Here is a 21,892-nt window from a genome sequence, read left to right as displayed (position 1 = left end):
ATTGAAGGGTCACAGATTAGATTCTGGTCAAGGGCACATACCTCAGTTGTAAGCTGGATTCCATGGACCCGGACAATATTGAGTATTATTATGATTAGGAATGTAGTCTCCCAGAATGGCCTGCCTGGGTTTGGATATTGACTCTACCTACTGGTTAGCTGTACATATAACCTCGGGAAAGTCAACTCCTGTTTTTTGGCTTCAGTGTCCTCATCTGTAAAAGAGAGGTAAAGATAGTACCTAATTTAGGGGGTGGTTGTGGTTGTGAGAATAAAGTATGATACAGCAATCAGCACACTTTGCATGTGACAACTGTTTTTAAGTATTTCTATTTTTAAGACTCAAACTTATAAATTCTTTCTCTACTTCACCTTATTATGACATGTCAACACATTTCGTACCGCTCAGGAGTTTTCTCGTGTTTCACGCGCCATCTGTTAAGGACTGCTCACGAGTGTTCTCGTTTTTCACGCCCATGGAAAAAGGAGCGAATCTAGATACTTATGTAAATTTTGTTTGGTCCCTCTTCATAGAGGAAAATGTTTTATGCAGTACCATACGTTAAAAAAGTACTAGGAACTTTGTTTAATTGTTGTTGTAAATAAAAATGTTATAATTATTGAAAAACAACACCTAAAGTGCATTATGATGATTTAAATAACGTGCAGTTTGCCCAAAAACGTGCGATCCCTGGCATATATCATAGAGACTTCTATGCGGTACGCAATGTGTTAACCTACCATATATCTTGAAATAAAGGGTGTCTTTTGAGTTCTATAGTTACCCTCAAAAGTAAGCAAGGCAGGCATGACCCTTTTTCCTTCATTAGGTACCTGAGGCTCCATGAGCTTTTGGGGCAGTAGAACAAAGTGATGAAGGGATTCAGGTTTGTTCCATGGTTCTGCATCTTTCCAATTACCGTATCATGAGTAATCTGCTTTCCTCATGTATAAAAGGGATTAATAATAGTACTTCAACAGCAAAACAAACAAACCAGAAACAGTTGTGAGGCTTAAGTATAAGGTGATTCATAGGAAATACTATCTAACACCCCTGGTAAATTATGAGTCAGCAAATATTAACTTTCTGTTCTTCATTTCTCCAAAATTTTTATATTCCATGTTCTACGTTTTCAATCTAAATTATATAATGTAGTTGACTCTGTTTTTCTGTCAGTTAGCATCGAGACACTACTAGTTTGTAAATAATTCTAAACCAGAGGGTTTCATCTCATATATTTTATCTTTAATAGACCTTGGCTAGTAGCTAGAAGGTGCTTGATGTATGACAAGATTTTTTCATAATGTTTCAAACTATATGTTAGTCCCATTGCCTGTACAAAATGGAAAGTAATAGGTGTTTTGGAAATGCTTATGTAATTTTCCCTTTGGACTCTAAAGACTAGATTTTTCTTTTGAAAGCAGAATCTTTGCCTTTTCTGGATTTTAGTCTTTCTATCAAATGGATGGTATTTCTGGAGCACTCAGTGTTCCTATTTATATTAACTAATGATTGCTAAATTATTTTAAAATATCAGGCTCGCCTATAAAAACTAAGCCTTGTGATGATCGGGATGATAATAATGCTGATATGTGTAAATGAGGCCGCTTGTATCCATTGGGATCTGCTGTGCTGTTGCACACACTTCTGGGGGAGCTCGCTCTTTCTTGATATATGTAGTTCATTTACTCTATGCTTTCAGTGCTAAATTTTAGTAATTGCAAAACATCTGAGGAGCATGGGCCGAAAAAAACCACTCAAATGAGTTTTTAGAGCACCTCTGTGTTAGTATTTAAGAAAAATATTGTACTACTTGTTATTAAAAAAAAATCTGTGATTTGCAATTTAATTTGAAAAAAAATGCACTTACAACTTGAAAACAAATGGTATACAATTAAAGCTTTTTTTTTTTTTTAATTCCAGAGCAAGTTCAACTGGGTAAAATAGTGACTAATATTGAATCAGTGGGTAAAAAAATGGAGAAAGAAAAGCAGGAGTACCATGGAAAGCCCAGGTAATGTGCAATAAGCTAACCCATAGAAAACATAATTTTATTCTACTTTGCCAATATTTCCTGACCAATTCTTGTGGTTTCTCAAGTTTATTAACATCCCATGCATGAGGCTAATTTATCCTTCTGCTTGAGTCTCTCAAAGCATATCAATTATCAAAATTTTAGTTTTTAGTTCAATTAACTTTTGAACTGGAGGATGTGTGAATAGCTAAGCAAACCATCTGGGTTTTACAGTGCATAAGCTCAGATCCAATTTGTGGTTTTCTTGAGAAAAATGCCATATTTTATGATAATATTACAGAAGTTTGGGGTTTTAATAACTCATCTGCAAAAATTATGGAACAGAGTTAAGCTATAACTTTTTCTTTTTTAATTTAATAATTTCAAGTTATTCTTTTTTCTAACAGAAGGTGCATCTGATCCTACAAAGCCAGTTAGAAGGCAGACATGTTGAGTATTGCTTCCGCTTTCCAAAGGTGTAGGGAGATGGGTCAGTTACTTTGTTAAATTATCCCACTAAATAGCATCATCCTCTTTGAGATAATTTTATAATTGTGTATATAATTATTGGCCCTAAAGCTACAGATAGACCTTCTAAAGGCCTTTTGGCACATTTCGTAGGAACATTTATACTTGTAAATACTGCTCTGTTAAAATGTTGTTATTTTTTTCAGAGCCTTGTTTTACATTATTATTATGACATGATCAGAAATGTGGAGTAATTAGCACAATTATAAAAAAGAAATTTGAGAAAATGTTGCCATGGTGATACAGAATATCGTTGCTCTTCCAATATTTATTGCTTCAAACTGTGCTTAATCCTAGAAGATCCTTGCTGAGAAGTAATCGTCCTCTTGGCTAATGCATAATAAGATACTCAAGTTTGGAAGAGTGTAATATATGTAGAGCTTTAATACTAAGGGTTTGGTATCCGTGATAGGATATTAATTGTAAAGGGACAAAAATGATTACACTGGAAATGTACTGGTTTATAAAAATTTCCTTTCTGCCTTTACTTAATTTAACCCAAGGCCCAGGTTGGTCTAGCAAGTGGTAACTGTTAAAAGATAATTAATATAGCAATTTAATAAAATAATCTAGAACTTCAGCTTACCTGGTGTGGCTTAGCTGGTTGGAGTGTCATCTCATACACTACTAAGAGGTTTGATCCCTGGTAGGGTGCACGCGGGAGGCAACTGATTGATATTCTCTCTCACATTGATATTTCTCTCTCCCTAAAAATCAATGGAAAACATAACCTCAGGTGAGGATTAAAAATATAGTTTAGAATTTCAAGTAAGATTTTAATAACTAGAAACATTAACTAATTTGAAAACTTACTATTTTCAGTATATTCATTTGGGACCAGTAATCCATGGAAGAAGAATAATGACTTAGGGACAAGTGGACACTTATTAACAATAAATCTGATCATTTATAATGTTTTTCAATCTGTATTGCTTAAGAAAGTTGAATATCTACCAAATAACTAATTTTTTCTGTAACTGGTAGAAGATAAAGGTTTCTCTACACCCAATTGCCCTATCTTTAATGAAAACATGCCCTGCTTAATGAGGAAGATCACCCCTATGGAATTAAGAGCGAGTACCTGTACTTCCAATGACAGCCTGGGGCACATATGCCTGAACTTAAATCCACCCAGATTTCTAGCTACGTTATGACAGTAGCTTGTTTTCTACCTTAGCAGTTAGCATCATTTTATTAATATTAGAACTGTGATAGAAATGCAGAAGGACAGACAAATAATTGTTTTGGTACATTATAGCTCAGAGTTTTAAAAAAACCTTTGCTTAATTAGATAAAATGTCATTACACTGAAATTTTTATTGAGATACTAGAGGACCGATGCACGAAATTTGTGCAAGAGTAGGCCTTCTTTCCCCCAGCTTCCAACACCAGCTTCCCTCTGGCACTGGGCAGGCACCCAGGACCCTGGATTTCCTTGCAGCCCCGGCTTCGTCCGGAAGGTCATCCGGAAGGAGGTCTGGTCTAATTAGCATATTATGCTTTTATTATTATAGATAGTTTTCCACATAATCAAGATAAGGAAACTTAGCAACAGAAAGGAAAATTGAATTAGTCAGGAAGTCAGGTGGGATTGTTAACAATGCAGGGATAGACTCTAGGACTAATTAACATCAATTGACCAACTGTTTGTGACACTCAAAAGCTGTGGTACATTTATACCAGGGAATACTATGCAGTGGTAAAGAAGAAGCATCTCTTACGCTTTGAGATAGCATGGAGAGACCTGGAGAATATTATGCTAAATGAAATAAGCCAGTCTGAGAAAGACAGGTATGGCTTGATCTGTCATATGTGGAATCTAAAGAACAAAATAAACTATGAACAAACTAGATCCAGAGACATAGAGACATGGAACAGACCATTGGATCTCAGAGGGAAGGTGGGGGTGGGTGGGAAGAGATTAACCAAAGAACTTGTATGCATATATGCATTGCCCATGGACACAGACAATAGTGTGGTGAAGGCTTGGGGTGGGTGTGGGCTAGAAAGGGTCAATGGGGAAAAAAGAGGGACATCTGTAATACTTTCAACAATAAAGATTTAAAACAAAAACAAAACAACTACAAAAAACCTAGTGCTCAGGGTTGAGGGTAAAAAAAAAATACGTTCCTGTTTAAGACAAATGGACCCCTGTGAGAGCAGTTGTATGTAAACTACTTACAATTCTCCTGAAGATGCCTTGAAAAATACTATTTTTGAACTTTTCAAAAAGGTAGGCCATAAAAATATTGGCCCAATGAAAGAAATTCCTTTGGATAATACATGAAGAAATAGGATAGAATCTTATAAATGTATGATTTATTTCCTTTTCCCCAAATTATCTATGTCTGACTTGCAGAGGGAAAACAAAATTAAATACTTCTACTTTTTAAAATGTAAGTTCAAGGAAGGGAAATTCTTTAATGTACCTTTGAATTTTAACTTCAAAGATTAATATCATACATTAACATACTCTATTTATGACAATAATGATAAATGGGAGTATATTCTAAATGTTGATTTTCCACCAAGGAAATTCATTTGTTATTCACTTATTTATTAAAGAGGATTTTTCAGTTGACAAAATTTAGTGCATATGGAAGTATGACAACTACATTTTTAAAATAAATTTTTATTGATTTCAGAGAGGAAGGGAGAGAGACATAGAAACATCAATGATGAGAGAGAATCATTGATCAGCTGCCTCTTGCAAGCCCCACACTGGGGATTGAGCCCACAACTCTGTCATTTCACTTTAATGTTTATAAAATATTTTGCTTAAGAGGATGAATTGTGGTCCACCTCTTTTTGAATCTTTCATTAATAGGGAATAATTTTTTAAACATGCAATTAGTGGTTCTAATTTGGAGCTTTGGCTCAGGGTTTTAAAAAAAAAAAACTTTAACCATGGATCAGATAGAAGAAAGCAAAGCAAACTATGACTAATCAGTTTATCTTGGCCCAGTTCTTGGTGGCATACAAATAAATTCTAGAATCTCAAATGGAGTTGTACAAAATTACCTGAATACTTATTTGACTTCTTATATTTTCCCTTGGCAATATGACTATGTTATATTAGGGGTACCTCATATCTTTAACTACCTGCATGAGTGTGACTACATGAGTGATTACTAGACTAATGGGTCTTATAAGTCAGTCATTTATTTACTATTTAATGAATGCCTACTATATGCATAATGTAAAACTCTGAACAGGACAGTTACACTCTCTTCCCTCATGGGCCCTATTCTTTGATGGGTAAAATGTTTTAAAATCCTAACATTTTCTTTAACTTGTATATGACATGTGAATTAGCCATTTAATTTCTAGGCATTTATAATAACAAAATAATTGGACAGGTACACAGATATGAACACTCAAAGACTTTTATCCTTGTTTACAAACAACAACAAAAATTGAAACAACCCAAATGCCCAACAAAAGAAAATTCATAAAACCATCAATATGTTAAATTCATACAGTGGAATCTATACTAATAAAAGGGTAAGATGCTAATTAGACCAACATCTTCCAGATGTCCTTCCTGACAAAGCCAGGCCCGGGTGAAGCCGCCTGCAGTCCCGGGTGCCTGTTGCCTACCAGAGGGAGGGAATCCCATGTCCTGGGTGCGGGGGCCAAGGCAGAGGCAGTTAGGGGCAATCAGGCAGGCAGGGGAGCAGTTAAGGGTGATCAGGCTGGCAGGCAGGGGGGTTAGGGGAGATCAGGCAGGCAGGCAGGCAAATGGTTAGGAGCCAGCGGTCCCAGATTGCGAGAGGGATGTCTGACTGCTGGTTTAGGCCTGATCCCGCATCCCCCGAGTGGTCCCAGATTGGAGAGGGTGCGAGCCAGGCTGAGGGACTCCCCACCACTGTGCATGAATTTTGTGCACTGAGCCTCTAGTCCTAATATATAAAAACCCAGGTCCATAATGGCTGACCGAAGGCTCGACCAAACACCGGAAGTCAGTTCTGTAGTCAGTGCTGGGTTGCTGTGGTGACCCAGCACTGACTGCCGAGGGGGCTGCAGATTAGGCCCGGAGAGAGGCCCAGGGAGAGAGAGAGGCAGGGTCTGATTCGCAGCCTCTGTGGCAGCTGTTGCCTCTCTCTTTCTCTCTGGGCTTCGCCAGCAGCCATGCCTCTCTTTCTCGTTCTCTCCGGGCCTCTGCGGAGGCTGCTGATCAGCCCTGCCTCTCTGATCAGGCCCGAAGATAGACCCAGAGATGCTGACTGGCATAGAAACTGACCAATCAGAACCAAATCTGAGTGAACTGTGAGGAGCCAATGGCTGCCTAGGAGGCAGAGCTTTTGATGCTGACTGGCATAGAAACCAACCCATCAGAACCAAAATGTCTGGCAGTGGAGGGCAGTTGGGGGCGAGATCAGGCCTGCAGGGGAGGGCAGTTGGGGGTGAGATCAGGCGAGCAGGGAAGGGAAGTTAGGGGTGATCAGGCAGGCAGGCAGAGGCATTTGGGGTGATCAGGCAGTCAGGCAGGTGAGCGGTTAGGTGCCAGCAGTCCCAGATTGCAAGAGGGATGTCCGACTGCCAGTCCGACTGTCCCACAGGGATCGGGCCTAAACTGGCAGTTGGACATCCCCCAAGGGGTCCCCGATTGGAGAGGGTGCAGGCTGAGCTGAGGGAACCCCTCCCTCCGTGCACGAATTTCATGCACTGGGCCACTAGTGTTATATAATGGGCCAAAATAACAATGTCCACCTTTTCACATTTACAGGGAAAGATATGATAAAAAGTGTAAAAATCAGTTAAAAAGTTATATAAAAATAGAAAAGATATGGCATATATTGCACATTTTAATCATGACAAATAGTTGTCAGTATGAAGTAGTAATAAGGAGCTTAGTTCTTGAAGTCCTACATGCTGCCTGGATTCCTATACTGGCTCTACCCATTTCTAGCTGAGATAATATGAACTGCATGCCACTTAGCCCATAAATGCCTGATTTTGTTCACTTTTAAAATGGGTATAATTATAGTAAACAACCAAAGGCTTCTTTATGAGGATTAAATATGATAAGACACATAAAGGGCTTAGTATAGTGTCTGGTCAGTAAGGGTTTGCAATTATTACTAAAACTAGAGGCCCGATGCATGAAGTTTGTGCAAGGGAGGGGCTCGGCACTTGAAGCCTAGGTGGCTTGCCTTAGCCCTCGCAGCCCTGGCTTTGTCCAGAAGGATGTCCTGAAGGTCGTTTGGCTGTCTGGCCTAATTAGCATATTATGCTGTTATTATTATAGATATTACAGTGGTAAATTAAGGATAATTTTAATTTTCTTCCTTTTGCTCATTTACATTTTCTGTTTCTTTCATAATATCTGCTTTTTAATTTTTCTGACTTGGTTGAAGCTCTCCAAGTCATGACAGAAAAACACATTACTTAAAAGATTTTTGTAAAATAGAGAAGAAATAGGTATGATACATGCTCATTTTTCTTATTTTTATTAAAACATTTTTGTTCAGAAGTAAATGTTGCTATTTGTTATTCTTGCTCAGAGCCATCCAAACTTGGTATTACTTTGTATTCACTCAACAATAAATATTTAGAGATGGTCTACAATGTGCCCTGAACTGTAGGGCACTGAGGATACAATAGCTGCTGTCTGTGTTGATAGGAGACAAGTAGTTTTCTTTCCAAGGTTAAATATTCCTCTTGAAAGTTTATATTTCTAAACAGGGACTATTAAATAACTCAGAGCTCCACCTTTATGTTTTTAAAACAGGATGTTGGGCTCACACACCTTCCCCATCGTCAAACTTGGCTTGTCCTCCGCACTCAGGACCCACTCTTCCATGGGGTTTCTGAAAGAAAGTGGTGAGTCTCATTGTATAAGTGTTGGTAGCAGTGATTTTCATTATTTTGCATTCATTTAAAATGCAAAGTGAACAGTCATTTCATTTATATTTCATTTCAAATACTATGTTAAAAAGTGATTTCATAAATAGCTACTAATAATTAATTAGCTCCTTTTCCAAACTTCAGAGATTGGATTTTTTGATGTGTATGAATTTTGAAACTATTAGGAAATTATAAGGATACATTTTTATAAATTGTAAAGTTTCTTAATATTTAAGTTATTGTTACTTTTAAAACTATGTAATTCTTTTGAAGAAAATATAGATGATTCTTTAAAATTCCTTAAATGTGATTGAGAATACTCTTTGGAATGTGGTGAACTACTTGAAGACCTAGGGGCTATTGGTTCAAATAAACTGCTTTGTACTTTTCCTTCTTTTAAACGTACGACTCACGCACGTAAGCTACAGGCTGTCATTAAGGAAAACCTCTTCATGTAGAGTGGCACTTTGATTAATTTTGGGAGAAATTTTTGAAAAGTTTCCAAATAAATTCCTCCTTGAGTTATCAAGTCATTTTTGTATAAAATTTTCTTGCTCCACTACAAATTTACCAACTTTTATTTGTTTGGATTATTATAGAAGGAATTCCAGAATCAAGTGGAGGCTTATGAAACACATTTTCATTAATCCAACCAATTTCCCCCTAACCTATTAATACTTGTGAATATAATATCAGAATTTTCAACAGATAAAATAGATTGTTTAATATTTTTTACTAGAGGCCCAGTGCACAAATTTGTGCATGGGCGGGGTCCCTCGGCCTGGCTGGCGATCGGGGCCAACCAGGGTTGTGGGAAATTGGCCAGGGAGAGGGACCATGGGAGGTTGGCCGGCTGCGGGAGGTTGGCTGTGGGAGCTCACTGACCACCAGGGGGCAGCTCCTGCATTGAGTGTCTACCCCCTGGTGGTCAGTGCGCATCATAGCAACCGGTCGACTGGTCATTCATCGTTCAGTTGTTTGGTCGTTCAGTCATTTAGGCTTTTATTTATATACTAGAGGCCCGGTGCACAAAAATTTGTGCACTCGGGGGGGGGGGGGGTCCCTCAGCCTGGCCTATGCCCTCTTGCAGTCTGGGACCCCTCGGATGATGTCCATCTGCTGGCTTAGGCCCGCTCCCTGGGGGAGCGGGCCCAAGCTGGCAGTCAGAAATCCCTCTGGCAGCCTGGAAGCCCTTGGAGGATGTCCACTTACCACCAGGGAGCAGACCTAAGCTGCAGTCAGACATCCTTAGTGCTGCTGAGGAGACGGGAGAGGCTCCCGCCACCACCGCTGTGCTGGCAGCCATCAGCCTGACTTGTGGCTGAGCAGAGTTTCCCGTGTGGGGGTGCACTGACCACCAGGGGACAGCTCCTGCATTGAGCATCTGCCCCCTGGTGGTCAGTGTGTGTCATAGTGACCAGTCGTTCCCAGTCCTTCTGCTGTTAGGGTCAATTTGCATATTGTCCTTTTATTATATAGGATAGAGGCCTGGTACATGGGTGGGGCCAGCTAGTTGGCCCTGAAGGGTGTCCCAGATCAGAATAGGGGTCCCACTGGGTGCCTGGTCAGCCTGGGTGAGGGGCTGATGGGTGTTTGTAGGCTGGTCACACCCCCTTCAGGTGGGGGTCCCCTCTGGGGTGCCTGGCCAGCCTGGGTGAGGGGCTAATGGCTGTTTGCAGGCTGGTCAAGCCCTGCCTCCAGTGGGGACCCTCACCCAATGGAGGTTTGGCCAGCCTGGGTGAGGGGTTGATGGTTGTTTTCAGGCTGGCCACACCCCCTTTCGGGTGAAGGGTCCCCACTGGGGTGCCTGGCCAGTCTGGGTGAGGGGCTGAGGGCCATTTACAGGCTGGCCAAACCCCCTGGCGATGGAAGCTCCCAGCCTCTCCTTTTTTTCTTTTTTTTTTTATTCTGGGATTTATTTACCTTCTATAATTGAAACTTTGTAGCTTTGAGTGGAGTTAAGAGCCAGCCAGGGCAGGGCGAGAAGCTTGGCTTCCTCCACCACCAGGGGCAACCCAAGCCTCCTGCTCATTATAGCCCCGTGGCCGGCTGAAAGCAGGTATCTGGGTTTTTTTAATCTTTTATAATTGAAACTTTGTTGCCTCCAGTGGAGCTCAGAGTCGGCCACAGCAGGCATTAAGCTTGGCTTCCTCCATCACTGGGGCAACCAAGCCTCCTGCTCAATCCAGCTCCATAGTTTCCGGCTGCCATCTTGGTTGGGTTAATTTGCATATAGTCGCTCTGATTGGCTGGTGGGCATGGCTTAAGGCATAGCGAAGGTATGGTCAATTTGCATGTTTGTCTTTTATTAGTGTAGACTAGAGGCCCAGTGCATGACATTTGTGCACTGGGTGGGTGTGTGTGTGTGGTTCCCTCAGCCCAGCTTGCGCCCTTGGGGGATGTCCGACTGCTGGCTTAGGCCTGCTTCCTGGTGGTTCTGCCATTTGGTCAATTTGCATATTATCCTTTTATTATATAAGATAGATATTATATTGCTCCAGAGCTTAAATTTTTTTAAGGCTTGATCAGATAATTTGAGGCCCTGAGGTAGTAGAATAATGTATGGGTCTCAATTGAGACTAGAATTTAATGCATATGAGAAGATGTAAATGCTGTAAAAAATTCCTCATAAAGCATAGGTCTAATGGATGAATTTGTTTTAATGGGTAATAACCTTGAAATCTGACAACCGTGAAAGCTGGGGTTTACAGCCCTTTACTACCTCATCAGTGAAAGTCCTACTAATTTTGTGACATTTATGATTTATCCAGGATCATCCGAAGGGTTGATGGGAGCCTCTGTTTTCAAAAACCGTCCATCTCAGATAAATTGCAGGTGTCTTTTCCTTGTGGAGGATCTTCTTAGCTTATTGAGGTATTCAGGAATTCTCATGGTTTTAGTCAGAATGTAGAAATTGATTGAAGCCTTCTTTTTCCGTATACTCAGAGCTTACTCTTCAGGGGCTTGACCGCTGTATGCTTAATTCTAAAGAAAAGATAGAAGACCTTTCTAAAATATATGTTGAGAATGAATCCCAGTTAAATTGTGAGTGGAAAGCTGGCAGTATGGACAGACATATACATGATATATTTTGAGATTTTCTAACAGTTCTATCTGTGCAAAAATTTTCTGCTGAAATAATGAAATATTTACTATTAGAACCATAACTTCATGGAAACTGACTCCTACTTATCACAGTGATAAGTAACTGGCTCATATTAGGCATTCATAAATATTTGTTGATGAATGAATGAATGAATGAATGAGTGAAGGTAAATTAAAAGGAAAATCTACTTAAGTGGAATATATTTCTTTATGTATCTGTGTGTCTGTTTCTGCATATTAGGCTAAAATATGATAACTGCTAAAAGGAAAAAAATTGGGGAAAGTAAAATACAATAATAACAGTAATAAATATAAGCATACAAAACAATAGGACCAGTCACTAACTTTTAGTTCTTGTTTACTGATTTTATGCAGACTGCAGAGATACCATTAAAATACGAAAAATGTTATGCAGCCTAGTTTATGTGCTTTAAAATCAAATTGTTGGGCAGATTATTAGTTTTATGATATGTCTCTTAGTACTAATATAACTTCCTGGGGAGTTGGAAGGTTGAACATGCTGAAAGTGTAAAAAATTGCAATAAAAATCTTTATTTCCATATGCTATAGGGTAGCTATTTTTTTCCCCTTAAAATGAAATGTATTTTTAATCAAGTAAGAGTGGGAATTTCATCACTGCTTTGTGGTATGTGAGGTTTTTGTTTATTTTGTCTTGTTTTCAGCCAAACCACTTCTTTTATAATTGAAACATATTTTTAAAATAAGGGCAGAAATATCTGAAGGCTTGTGACCAGCAATTTATTTATGTAGGCTATTAGTAAAATGTGAAATATGTGGATTTTCTTTTTGAATAACCTTGGTGTGGCCCTGGCTTTGTGTGTTGGGTGAAAAATAAGGAATACTTTTTATGTGCTTATTAATTTTTTAGTTCATTTTAAGGCTATTGTCTAAAAATTTGCACAAGGCTTTTTCTTCACATCATTATTGGAACTCTGTTTAGTAAGTTATAGCTTCACTGAATGAGACAGTCACTGAGGCCTACTTAATAATAGAATGTAGCTGAAATCATGAGGGAATGTAGACCTGGTGGTTTCCTCTGAGATGTCTTGTAATTTACTGGCTCTTAAATAGAAATTGCCCAATTCTTTTTTAGAACAAGTAATTCTTACTAAATGAAAACGGAAAGGAAATTAGAACGTAGGAATTAAGGCAAAGTCATTATTTCTGTCCATTTGACTTATATGTCATCCTATATAACAAAAGCCTAATATGTTAAGTTGTTGGTCATCTGGCCAGCTGTTCAACCAATCAAAGAGTAATATGCTAATGATATGCTAAGGCTGCTCAACCACTCACTATGATGTGCACTGACCACCAGGGGGCAGACTGTTGACTGGTCGACCAGTCACTATGATGTACACTAACCACTAGGGGGCAGATGCTCCGATCGGTAGGCTAGCTTGCTGCTGGGGTCCAGCCAATCGGGACTGAATCAGATGGGCTGGACATGTCCTGGAGCCCTCCTGTGGTCCTTCTCTGGCTGGCCAACCTCCTGCACCCCTCCCCGTCCCTGATCATGCACTGGTGGGGTCCCACAGCTTGGCCTGCACCCTCTTGCAATTTAGGACTACTCAGAGGATGTTGGAGAGCTGGTTTCGACTCAATCCTGCTCAACGCAGGAGCTGCCCCCTGGTGGTCAGTGTGCTTCCACAGGGAGAGCACTGCTCAGCCAAAAGCCGTGCTCATAGCTGGCAAGCACAGCAGTGGTGGCGGGAGCCTCTTCTGCCTCTGTGGCAGGGCTAAGGATATCTGACTGCCAGCTTAGGCCTACTCCCCACCTGCAGAACTTGTTCCTAAGCTGTCAGTGAGACATCGCCCAAGCACCCTCATACTGTGAAAGGGTACAGGCCAGGCTGAGGGACCACCCCCCCCACTGCCCAAGTGCACGAATTTTGTTCACCCGGCCTCTAGTTATATATAATACTAGAGGCCCAGTGCATGAATTGGTGCACCTTGAAAGGAACTGTGGCCTGTGAGGCTGTGGTGGTTTTGGCCCATCCTCTGCGTCCCCACATAGCCCCTCCTGCCACAGCCCCCCATCCCCTGTCTACCAGTAGCCCCACTCCCACTGCCACCACTCTCATGTGCTGATGGTGCCAGCCCCTCTCGCACCCGCTTGTAGTGCAGAACGATTGGGGCCAGCACCAGCTGCGGGTGCGAGCAGGGCTGGCACTGGCAGCAGGTGTGAGTGCCGGGCGGGATTGTGGCATGTGGGAGCAAAGAATTTTCAGTAACCACCAGAGGCGTGCCCCAATGACAGTGATCGGCCCTCTGTCTTGGTCTGATGCCCCCACTCACCTGTTCCACCATCCCTCCATGGCCAATGCCTGCCATGTTCCGAGCTCTGCTGCCTGCTGCCAATGTCCGCCGTGTTCCATGTGCATCCCCTGGTGGTCAGCACATGTCATAGCGACCGGTTTTTCGGTTGTTCAGCTGTTCTGCCATTCGGTCTATTTGCGTATTAGAGTTATATATATATACACACACACACATACACACACACACACACACATACATACACATTATATATCATTACATATAATCTACATATTATATATTAATGTATATATCTTGCACTGCTTGAAAACCTTGCCTTTTAAAGCAATATAACATAGGGATTAAGAGTGAAGGCACTGGAGTTATTCTAGTTACTCCAATGAGGTTAGGGTTTCTGCCAGTTTCCATATAACTCATACAAGTTTATTTAATCACCCATTGATTTATTAATCCAATAGGGAATAATAACAATACCAACCTCAAAGTTTTTAGATAATGCTCATAAAGTATATAACATATATCCTGGTATTGAATAAAATTGAGTTATGATTATTAGCTATAATTCCCTAGATATAAACTATAAAACATAATAATTTAAAAAACCTGGTGTTGGTGATCTAGTTTTGACCCTATCCTAAAGGGAACATTACCAGCAGCACAAGACACATGTGATTACAACTCTGACTTACACTATCACAGCTTAAACTCAGGAAGTGAGGTTTATTGTTATTGTATAAACACAATCACTGTGGCTTTCCCAGGATTCAGCTGTTTTTGCCATTGTTATGGTAGGCATTGTGTTCCAGACCTTGAATCTGCCTGTTTACCCTCCTATTTAAATAAATTTGGCAGCTCACTCTTTAACTTGTATTACTCAAGTGCCCCTTTCACTAGTAATTTGAAAACTTTCTCCCCATCTTTATGGTTCTAAGGTAGGGATGGGGAGTGTCTGGCCCATGGGCCATAAAAGACCAGAGAAATCATTTGGTCTGGCCCTGCCAAGGCATTAGGAGTGAGTTAATTAAATTTTTGTCCAAATATAGCAGGCTAACTTTTAAGTTGATCATTTTGTATGGCCTGCTAATGATGTTATAAATATCCAAATGGCCCTGGCAGGAAAAAAAGGTTCCCCACTCCTGTTCTAGGGGAATAGGTGCATGGCATAAATGCTTTAACAGACTTTTTCAAAAGTAAGCTCTGAGTGAAGGCAAATGTGTCAAAGAAGCCCACATTGCTCTACATAAGAATGAACTCTCCTGTGGCCTGGTGCAAGTCCCTTTAATTTTCTGGACTTGACTTTCAGCATCTGTAATCCTCAAGAAAAGAATAAAACTGCCCTCAACAAAAGGGATGTAAAGGTTAGAAAATTTTCTTTTTCATTTTATGGCGTCTTCTCAGATATTAAAACCTCTCTTACATAATTATGGACTGGAGAGAAAAAGACAGGTCCACAGACTCTGGTCTTAGCAAGAGTTTTTACCTATTCTTACTTTTCAGGTTCACAGCCTTGAGACCCTCAGCATGAATCTCTTTAACTCTGTCACACATCAATCTCCACAAGACACCAGGGATGTCAGGTCACCTCTTATCACCAAAACCCCACTCTTTATATAAATCTGTATGTCTTCTTTTCTGACCTCATCCCACACCCTTCCCATTCCCGAATCCCCATGGACTATTCTCCCTGAACTCATAACCAGTAACTAGCAAAAATTCTAAGTCCTTACTCTCTTCTAAGGGTTCCATTCATTCTTATGGTCTAACAGAAATCTGGGCTCTGTTCCCATCTGTGAGGATATTTCTTCCTTTGCTGCTCTTCGGGGTGGTGAAGGTCTTCTCTTCTATGCCTCACAGCTCTGGCATTGAAGATGGGGGTGGCTGTTACCTCTTTATTCTTCATGCTGTTTTCAGACCATTCTCCCTTCTGCTTCCTTAAAACTCCCGGCTTTGAATCTCATGTCATCAAATGATATCCTTCACTACCTCTCCTTCTTATTGTCATCTACTGATTTGTATCTGTTCTCTTATACCTTAAAAATTTTAGTCCCCAAATCCTTTCAACTTTCTCTAGCACTAGTCTTATAATAACTTTGTGATTTTGATATCCAAATAAATATGCTCTCTTACTCATTGGCTTCTCAATTCCCTGATCTCTTTTCCTTCCAACATACTATATGTCAGGGGTCCTCAAACTACGGCCCGCAGGCCACATGCGACCCGCCAAAAACATTTATCTTGCCCGCCGGGTGTTTTGCCGCCGCTGCCTGTTGCTTAGCAGCTGACTAGTTTTTTTTTTTAAACTATAGTCCGGCCCTCCAACCGTCAGAGGGTCAGTGAACTGGCCTTCTGTTTAAAAAGTTTGAGGACCCCTGCTATATGTATTCTCTGATAGTAATATCTGATGTGGCCCAGAGATTTTTGAAATATTTTTTTTAAAATTTTACTCTGTAGAGTACCACCATTCAACCAGTTCACCTCTAAACTAATAATTAAAAAAACAAAAACCAGCTTTCATTGGGAGTCTTGGGGCCCCTAATGTTCATATGAGGCATGGCAATCAATTTTTGAATTTCTTCTCTAGCTATACTCATTTCCTTGGTAATTGTATTCATTCACAGCTTTAAGTACAATTCATATTCTGATGACTTCAAATTTATATCTCCCAGTTGGTTATTCTCTTGAACTTCAGCTCACATTCAACTGCTTAATCAGCATTTCTGTACGGACTTTCATTAAGCACTTCAAAACTAATATGTCCAATTCAGGAACTTTTTACTTCTTGTTCTCTTTGTCTGGAAAGCTCTTTCCCTGAGTTGTCACAGGCAACACTTAGCTATTTCTAGGCTTTATCCAAATGCCTCCATATCAATGAGGACATCTGTCACAGTAGCAACCATACCTCCCAGCCCCATGTACCTTACCTGCTTTATTTGGATCTCTAACATTTAAGGCATTGGGACATATTGCCTATTTTACTTTTCTGGTTTAGTCAGCCTCCTCCTGCTAGAATGTAATTTCCATGAATTCTAATAGTTTTGATTAATTATTTTTGCTACCAGACCCTTTAGTTCCAGACTCTTTCTTGGCACATAAGGAGTGCCAAGTGTTGGATGAATGAACATTCTGCTATTTTATTTTCTAAAAGAATGGTATCAGGTTTCATATTTATTTTTCTGTTCAATAAGAAAGGTTATTTAATTTGTTAGAGTACATATTTTCACCCATGGAACTCAAATATACTGTTTTCATTTTGAATGAAAACTACACCTGAAAAAATATAGGGGTGTGTGTGTGTGTGTGTGTGTGTGTGTGTGCATGTCTGAAAATATGGTGAACAACTATGTAAGGAAAGAATTCTGGGTTGCAGAACACCTAAAAAAGCTAGTTACATATTAAAAGATAACTTTTAAAACCTGACTGAACTGGCAAGAAATCATAAAAATAATAAAACCAGAACATTTAAGAAAGTCTGATTCAATAGGGGTTTAATGCTATTTTTAATGTAGTTTGTTTTTAGGGTTCATATTTATTTTTGGTAGCCTAGAATTTTCCTAGGTAAGAAAAAAATAGTAAAATATTTTCATTATCTATCTATCATCTATCTATCTATCTATCTATCTATCTATCTATCTATCTATCTATCTATCTATCTATCTCTATCTATCCATCATCTATCCATCCATCTATCCACCTACCTATCATCTACCTACTAACCAAAGAAATCTATAGATTCAGTGCAATTACTATGAAAATACCAATAATGTATTTCACAGAACTAGAACAAATAATCCAAAAATTTATATGAAACCCCAAAGACTCTTGAATAACTGCAGCCATCTTGAGAATAAAGCTGGAGGAATCACACTACCTGATAACCAAAGTGTACTACAAGGTTATAGTAATCCAAACAGCGTGGAATGGGCATAAAAATAGCATATCGATCAATGGAACAGGTCAGAGAGCCCAGAGATAAACCCACATCTACAATATTCGACAAAGAAGGCAAGAACATACAATTGGGTACAGATAGTCTATTCAATACATGGTGTTGGGATAATTGCAAAAAAAAAAAGACACCAAAAATATTACCCAGATACATGCATAAAAAGAAACTAGACAAGTTTCTTACACTATATAACAGAATAAACTCAAGATAAATTAAAAACTTAAATTTAAATCTCAAAATCAGAAAACTCTGAGAAGAAATTGTAGGCAGTAAAATCTCAAACATTTCTCATAGCTGATATATCACATCACCTTAGGCAAGGGAAACAAGAGGAAAAATAAACCAGTGGAACTACATCAAATTAAAAAGTTTATGCACAGTAAAGGAAACCATCAACAAAATGAAAAGTCAGCCCACAGAATGGGAGAACATATTTTACATTGATACTTCTGATAAAGGGTTTACATATACTTCTGATAAAGGGTTAATACCTAAAATTTATAAAGAAGCCATATAACTCAACACAAAAAAGCCAAACAATCAAATTGAAAAATGGGCAAAGGACCTGAATAGACACTCCTCCAAAGAGGACATACAGATGGCCAATAGACATATGAAAAGATGCTCAACATCAACAATTATTAGAGAAATGGAAATTAAAACTGTAGTGAGAGATCATGTCACACTTGTCAGAATGGCTATCATCAATAAATCCACAAATGACAAATGCTGGCAAGGATGTGGAGAAAAGGGAACCCTCATGCACTGTTGGTGGGAATGCAGATTAGTGCAGCCACTATGGAAAAGAGTTTGAAGTTTATTTTTTATTTCTAAAAAATAAAAAATGGAATTACCTTATGACTCAGTGATTCCACATCTGCGTATGTATTTAAAGAAACCCAAAACACTAATTTGAAAGAATATATGCACCTGTATGTTTATTGCAACATTAATTACATTATTCAAGCTATGCAAACAATCTGAGTGCCCATAATTAGATGATTGGATAAAAAAGCGGTAATATACATATACATATACATATACATATACATATACATATACATATACATATACATGCGCAATGGAACATTATTTAGCTATAAAAAAGAATGAAATCTTACCATTTGCAATAGCATGAATTGGCCTAGAGAAGATACTATTCTAAGTGAAATAATTCAGTTAGAGAAAGACAAATACCATATGATTTCACTATACATGAAATCTAAAGAACAATACAAACAAACAGAACAGAAAAGACTCATAGATACAAAGAACAGAGGAGAAGGGGGTTGGAGGACTGGGTGAAAAAGGTGAAGGAATTGAGAAGTACAGTTTGATAGTTACAAAATAGTCATGGAGATATAAAGTGCCACTTAGGAAATATGGTCAACAATATTATAATAACTATGTATACTGCTTGTTGGATACTGAAAATATCAGGGGGAACACTTTGTAAAGTGCATGATTATCTAACCACTATGCTGTACACCTAAAACTAATACAAAATAATATGACATGTCAATTATAATTGAAAAATATTTAAATATTTTTAAAAATCTAGTGGCTGTACAAATTAATTTTTTTAAATTTCATCTCTAATAGAGTAAATTCATTCCATTAATTGGACATAAATGTCCAATGACAGAGAATTCTCCCCATGTACCAATGTAGCAACTCTTCAGCTTCTTTACCTGCCTATCTTATCAGGGGGTATTCAGTAAATTAGTCAGCTTGGGTTGCCAAAAACAATACCATAGACAATGGGTGGCTTAAACATCAGAAATATTTTCTCACAATCTGGAGGCTGTAAGTCTGAGATCAGGGTGTCAGCATGAATGGGTTATGATGAGAGCTCTCTTCTTGGCTTGAAGCTAGCTACCCTCTAGTTGTTTTTGTCACATGGATTTTCATCAGGAGAGAGAGAGGAGAGGAGAGGAGGAGAGGAGAGGAGGAGAGGAGGAGAGGAGAAGAGAGGAGAGGAGAGGAGAGGAGAGGAGAGGAGAGGAGAGGAGAGGAGAGGAGAGGAGAGGAGAGGAGAGGAGAGGAGAGGAGAGAGATATCTGGTCTTAGAAGTGCACTAATCCCATCATAAGGACCCCACCCTTATGACCTCATCTTAACCTAATTATTGCCCACAAAGGCCCATCTCCAAATACCATCCCAGGGGGGATAAGGCTTTTACATATAATACATTTGTGGGGGCGGGGGCACACAATTCAGTCCATACCACTCAGTATCAGGAAAGAAAAAAAAGACATGTTCTTTGTTCCTGCCTTCTGAAACCATGTGAAAACAGCTGAAGGAAGAAAGGGGAAAGAGGGATGGATGCTCAACTCATTTTGGAAGTGGAAAATATATTTTAAAAATAATAAAATTCTAAATACATTTAGCTTGATGCAGGAATCCACAGTTTCACAACTGCTGGAGTGGTGGAGAGGGGGATGGTGCTTGCCTTGTGTATATTTAGATTGTCTCCATTTGCCCGTTTAATTTTATGGTCACCTATCCCCCCAAATTCTACAGGGGAGAAACTAAATATCCAAAATATGGCAACTAGCTCAACTCTTACAATTATCAGGCTTCTCATTCTGAGTTCCTGTTATACTTTATTGTACTACTTTATCTGTTTATATTGTCTTATATGTATCTGTAAATATTTTGCTTCTTAACTATAAAATTGAGTTATTTTAAGGCTATATTTCAAGGTAAAATATAGTGATTCAGTAAAAGATGAGCTTATAGAATGAGGTGGGTTTTTGTTTTGGTAAAAAATACATAAATGCATGCAATGTACCAAAAAATTAAAGAGTAATGTAAATTTGTTTTTGAGAGTTTTGGTCCATCTGATTCTCTACCATCTAAATTAGGTGATACTTCTGTACATCTTTTTTAGAATTACATTTTCAATTAATCTTACAAGCTTATTGATAACATAATTACATCCTGTTACAATTTTAGAGTCTTAGCCTGAATTATAAGTATAAATTATACTGAATTATAATTTAGTTTATATTGCTTTTGCTATATTTAACAATATAATAGAAAAGATAGATTTCTTGTAAAGTTCCCCACTGCTTACGTTAATAGACATTTCATAAAAACACAAGTATTTTATTGTCTGAAAACACATCCTGCCTCATCTTTAGAAAAATGTGAAAACTATATTTAATGTAACAAATTCCAAACAATCAAAATTTCTCATGCTGAGAGAAATGATTGCTATATTAAAACTGTTCAGCAAATCTCTAAGAGATAGTTGTAAGATGTAAAAAAGCTGTTTCCTATCTATTACAAGAATACCTGCATCTTGAATCCAGGCAGTTCTCTGTTCATTATGCACTCTGTCAGGAAAAGGAAAACCAATAGGGTTTAGCTAATTTTAGTTAAGCTGATTTCTAAAATTTCAGGACAGATTGAATTTAGTCAGTAAATATTACTAGTGGCAGGAAGATACATTCCATACTGGTTTATAGGTACTTTTTATTCAAAATAATTATGGAATATACAATTTTAAATTGCAGGTCGGTAGTTCATTTATATGTCCTGAAGCAAGAATGCGAGGACACTAGTGATATACAACAGAAATAAAATGTGAGACACATTTATAAATTAATATTTTCTAACAGCCACATTAAATAAGTAAGGAAAAACAGAAGAATTACATTCACCCACCCAGCCAATGACTTTAGCTGACCTCTGCCCCATGCACTCACCTGGGTGCAGGAGCAAGGAGTCAGGTGAGTGCATGAGGCCCATATACCTAGGTGGGTTTGCACTTGTCCAGCCAGCAACTCCATGCTCAAGGAAGCTCAACACTAACTAGCAAATCAAAACACCATGACAGACAGAGAGACCACTGAATACATGAAAACCTGGTATGGTGTGATGAATAATATAAAGTTAACCCTGTGTAAGCACTACCCGGTCATAAAATGGAATAGTCTCAGCACCCAGTCATCACCCCCAACCCCACCTGGGCTCTTTCCAATTGGACCACTCTTATTCACCCCTCAGAGGTGTCCACTAGATTTAGTTGTGTGTTGACAATTTCTTTGCTTTTCTCTCTACTTTTAACACCCAGAATGATGGTGAATTATTGGTACCTATTCTTAAAAATTTATAAAAATTAAATCATACTGTATATATATTTG

The 21,892-nt window shown here is 38.8% G+C and overlaps 1 protein-coding gene across 1 annotated transcript in view; it reads left to right on the top strand.

The window, feature by feature from the left end:
• The first annotated feature begins 1,342 nt into the window (after window positions 1-1,342).
• The window catches only part of LOC118658456 (IQ domain-containing protein M-like), a 250,941-nt gene continuing 230,391 nt past the window's right edge, over window positions 1,343-21,892 (top strand). Inside the window, exons 1-3 of the mRNA XM_036314006.1 lie at window positions 1,343-1,349; window positions 1,924-2,014; window positions 8,277-8,368. Of these exons, the coding sequence (XP_036169899.1) occupies window positions 1,343-1,349; window positions 1,924-2,014; window positions 8,277-8,368 (190 nt within the window). The remainder of the gene's footprint in view (window positions 1,350-1,923; window positions 2,015-8,276; window positions 8,369-21,892) is intronic.

The sequence above is a fragment of the Myotis myotis genome, unplaced genomic scaffold (genome assembly GCF_014108235.1).
Source record: "Myotis myotis isolate mMyoMyo1 unplaced genomic scaffold, mMyoMyo1.p scaffold_m19_p_6, whole genome shotgun sequence".
NCBI lineage: Eukaryota > Metazoa > Chordata > Mammalia > Chiroptera > Vespertilionidae > Myotis > Myotis myotis.
The sequence above is the reverse complement of the archived record's forward strand: the minus strand, read 5'-3'. Positions and strand labels throughout refer to the sequence as shown.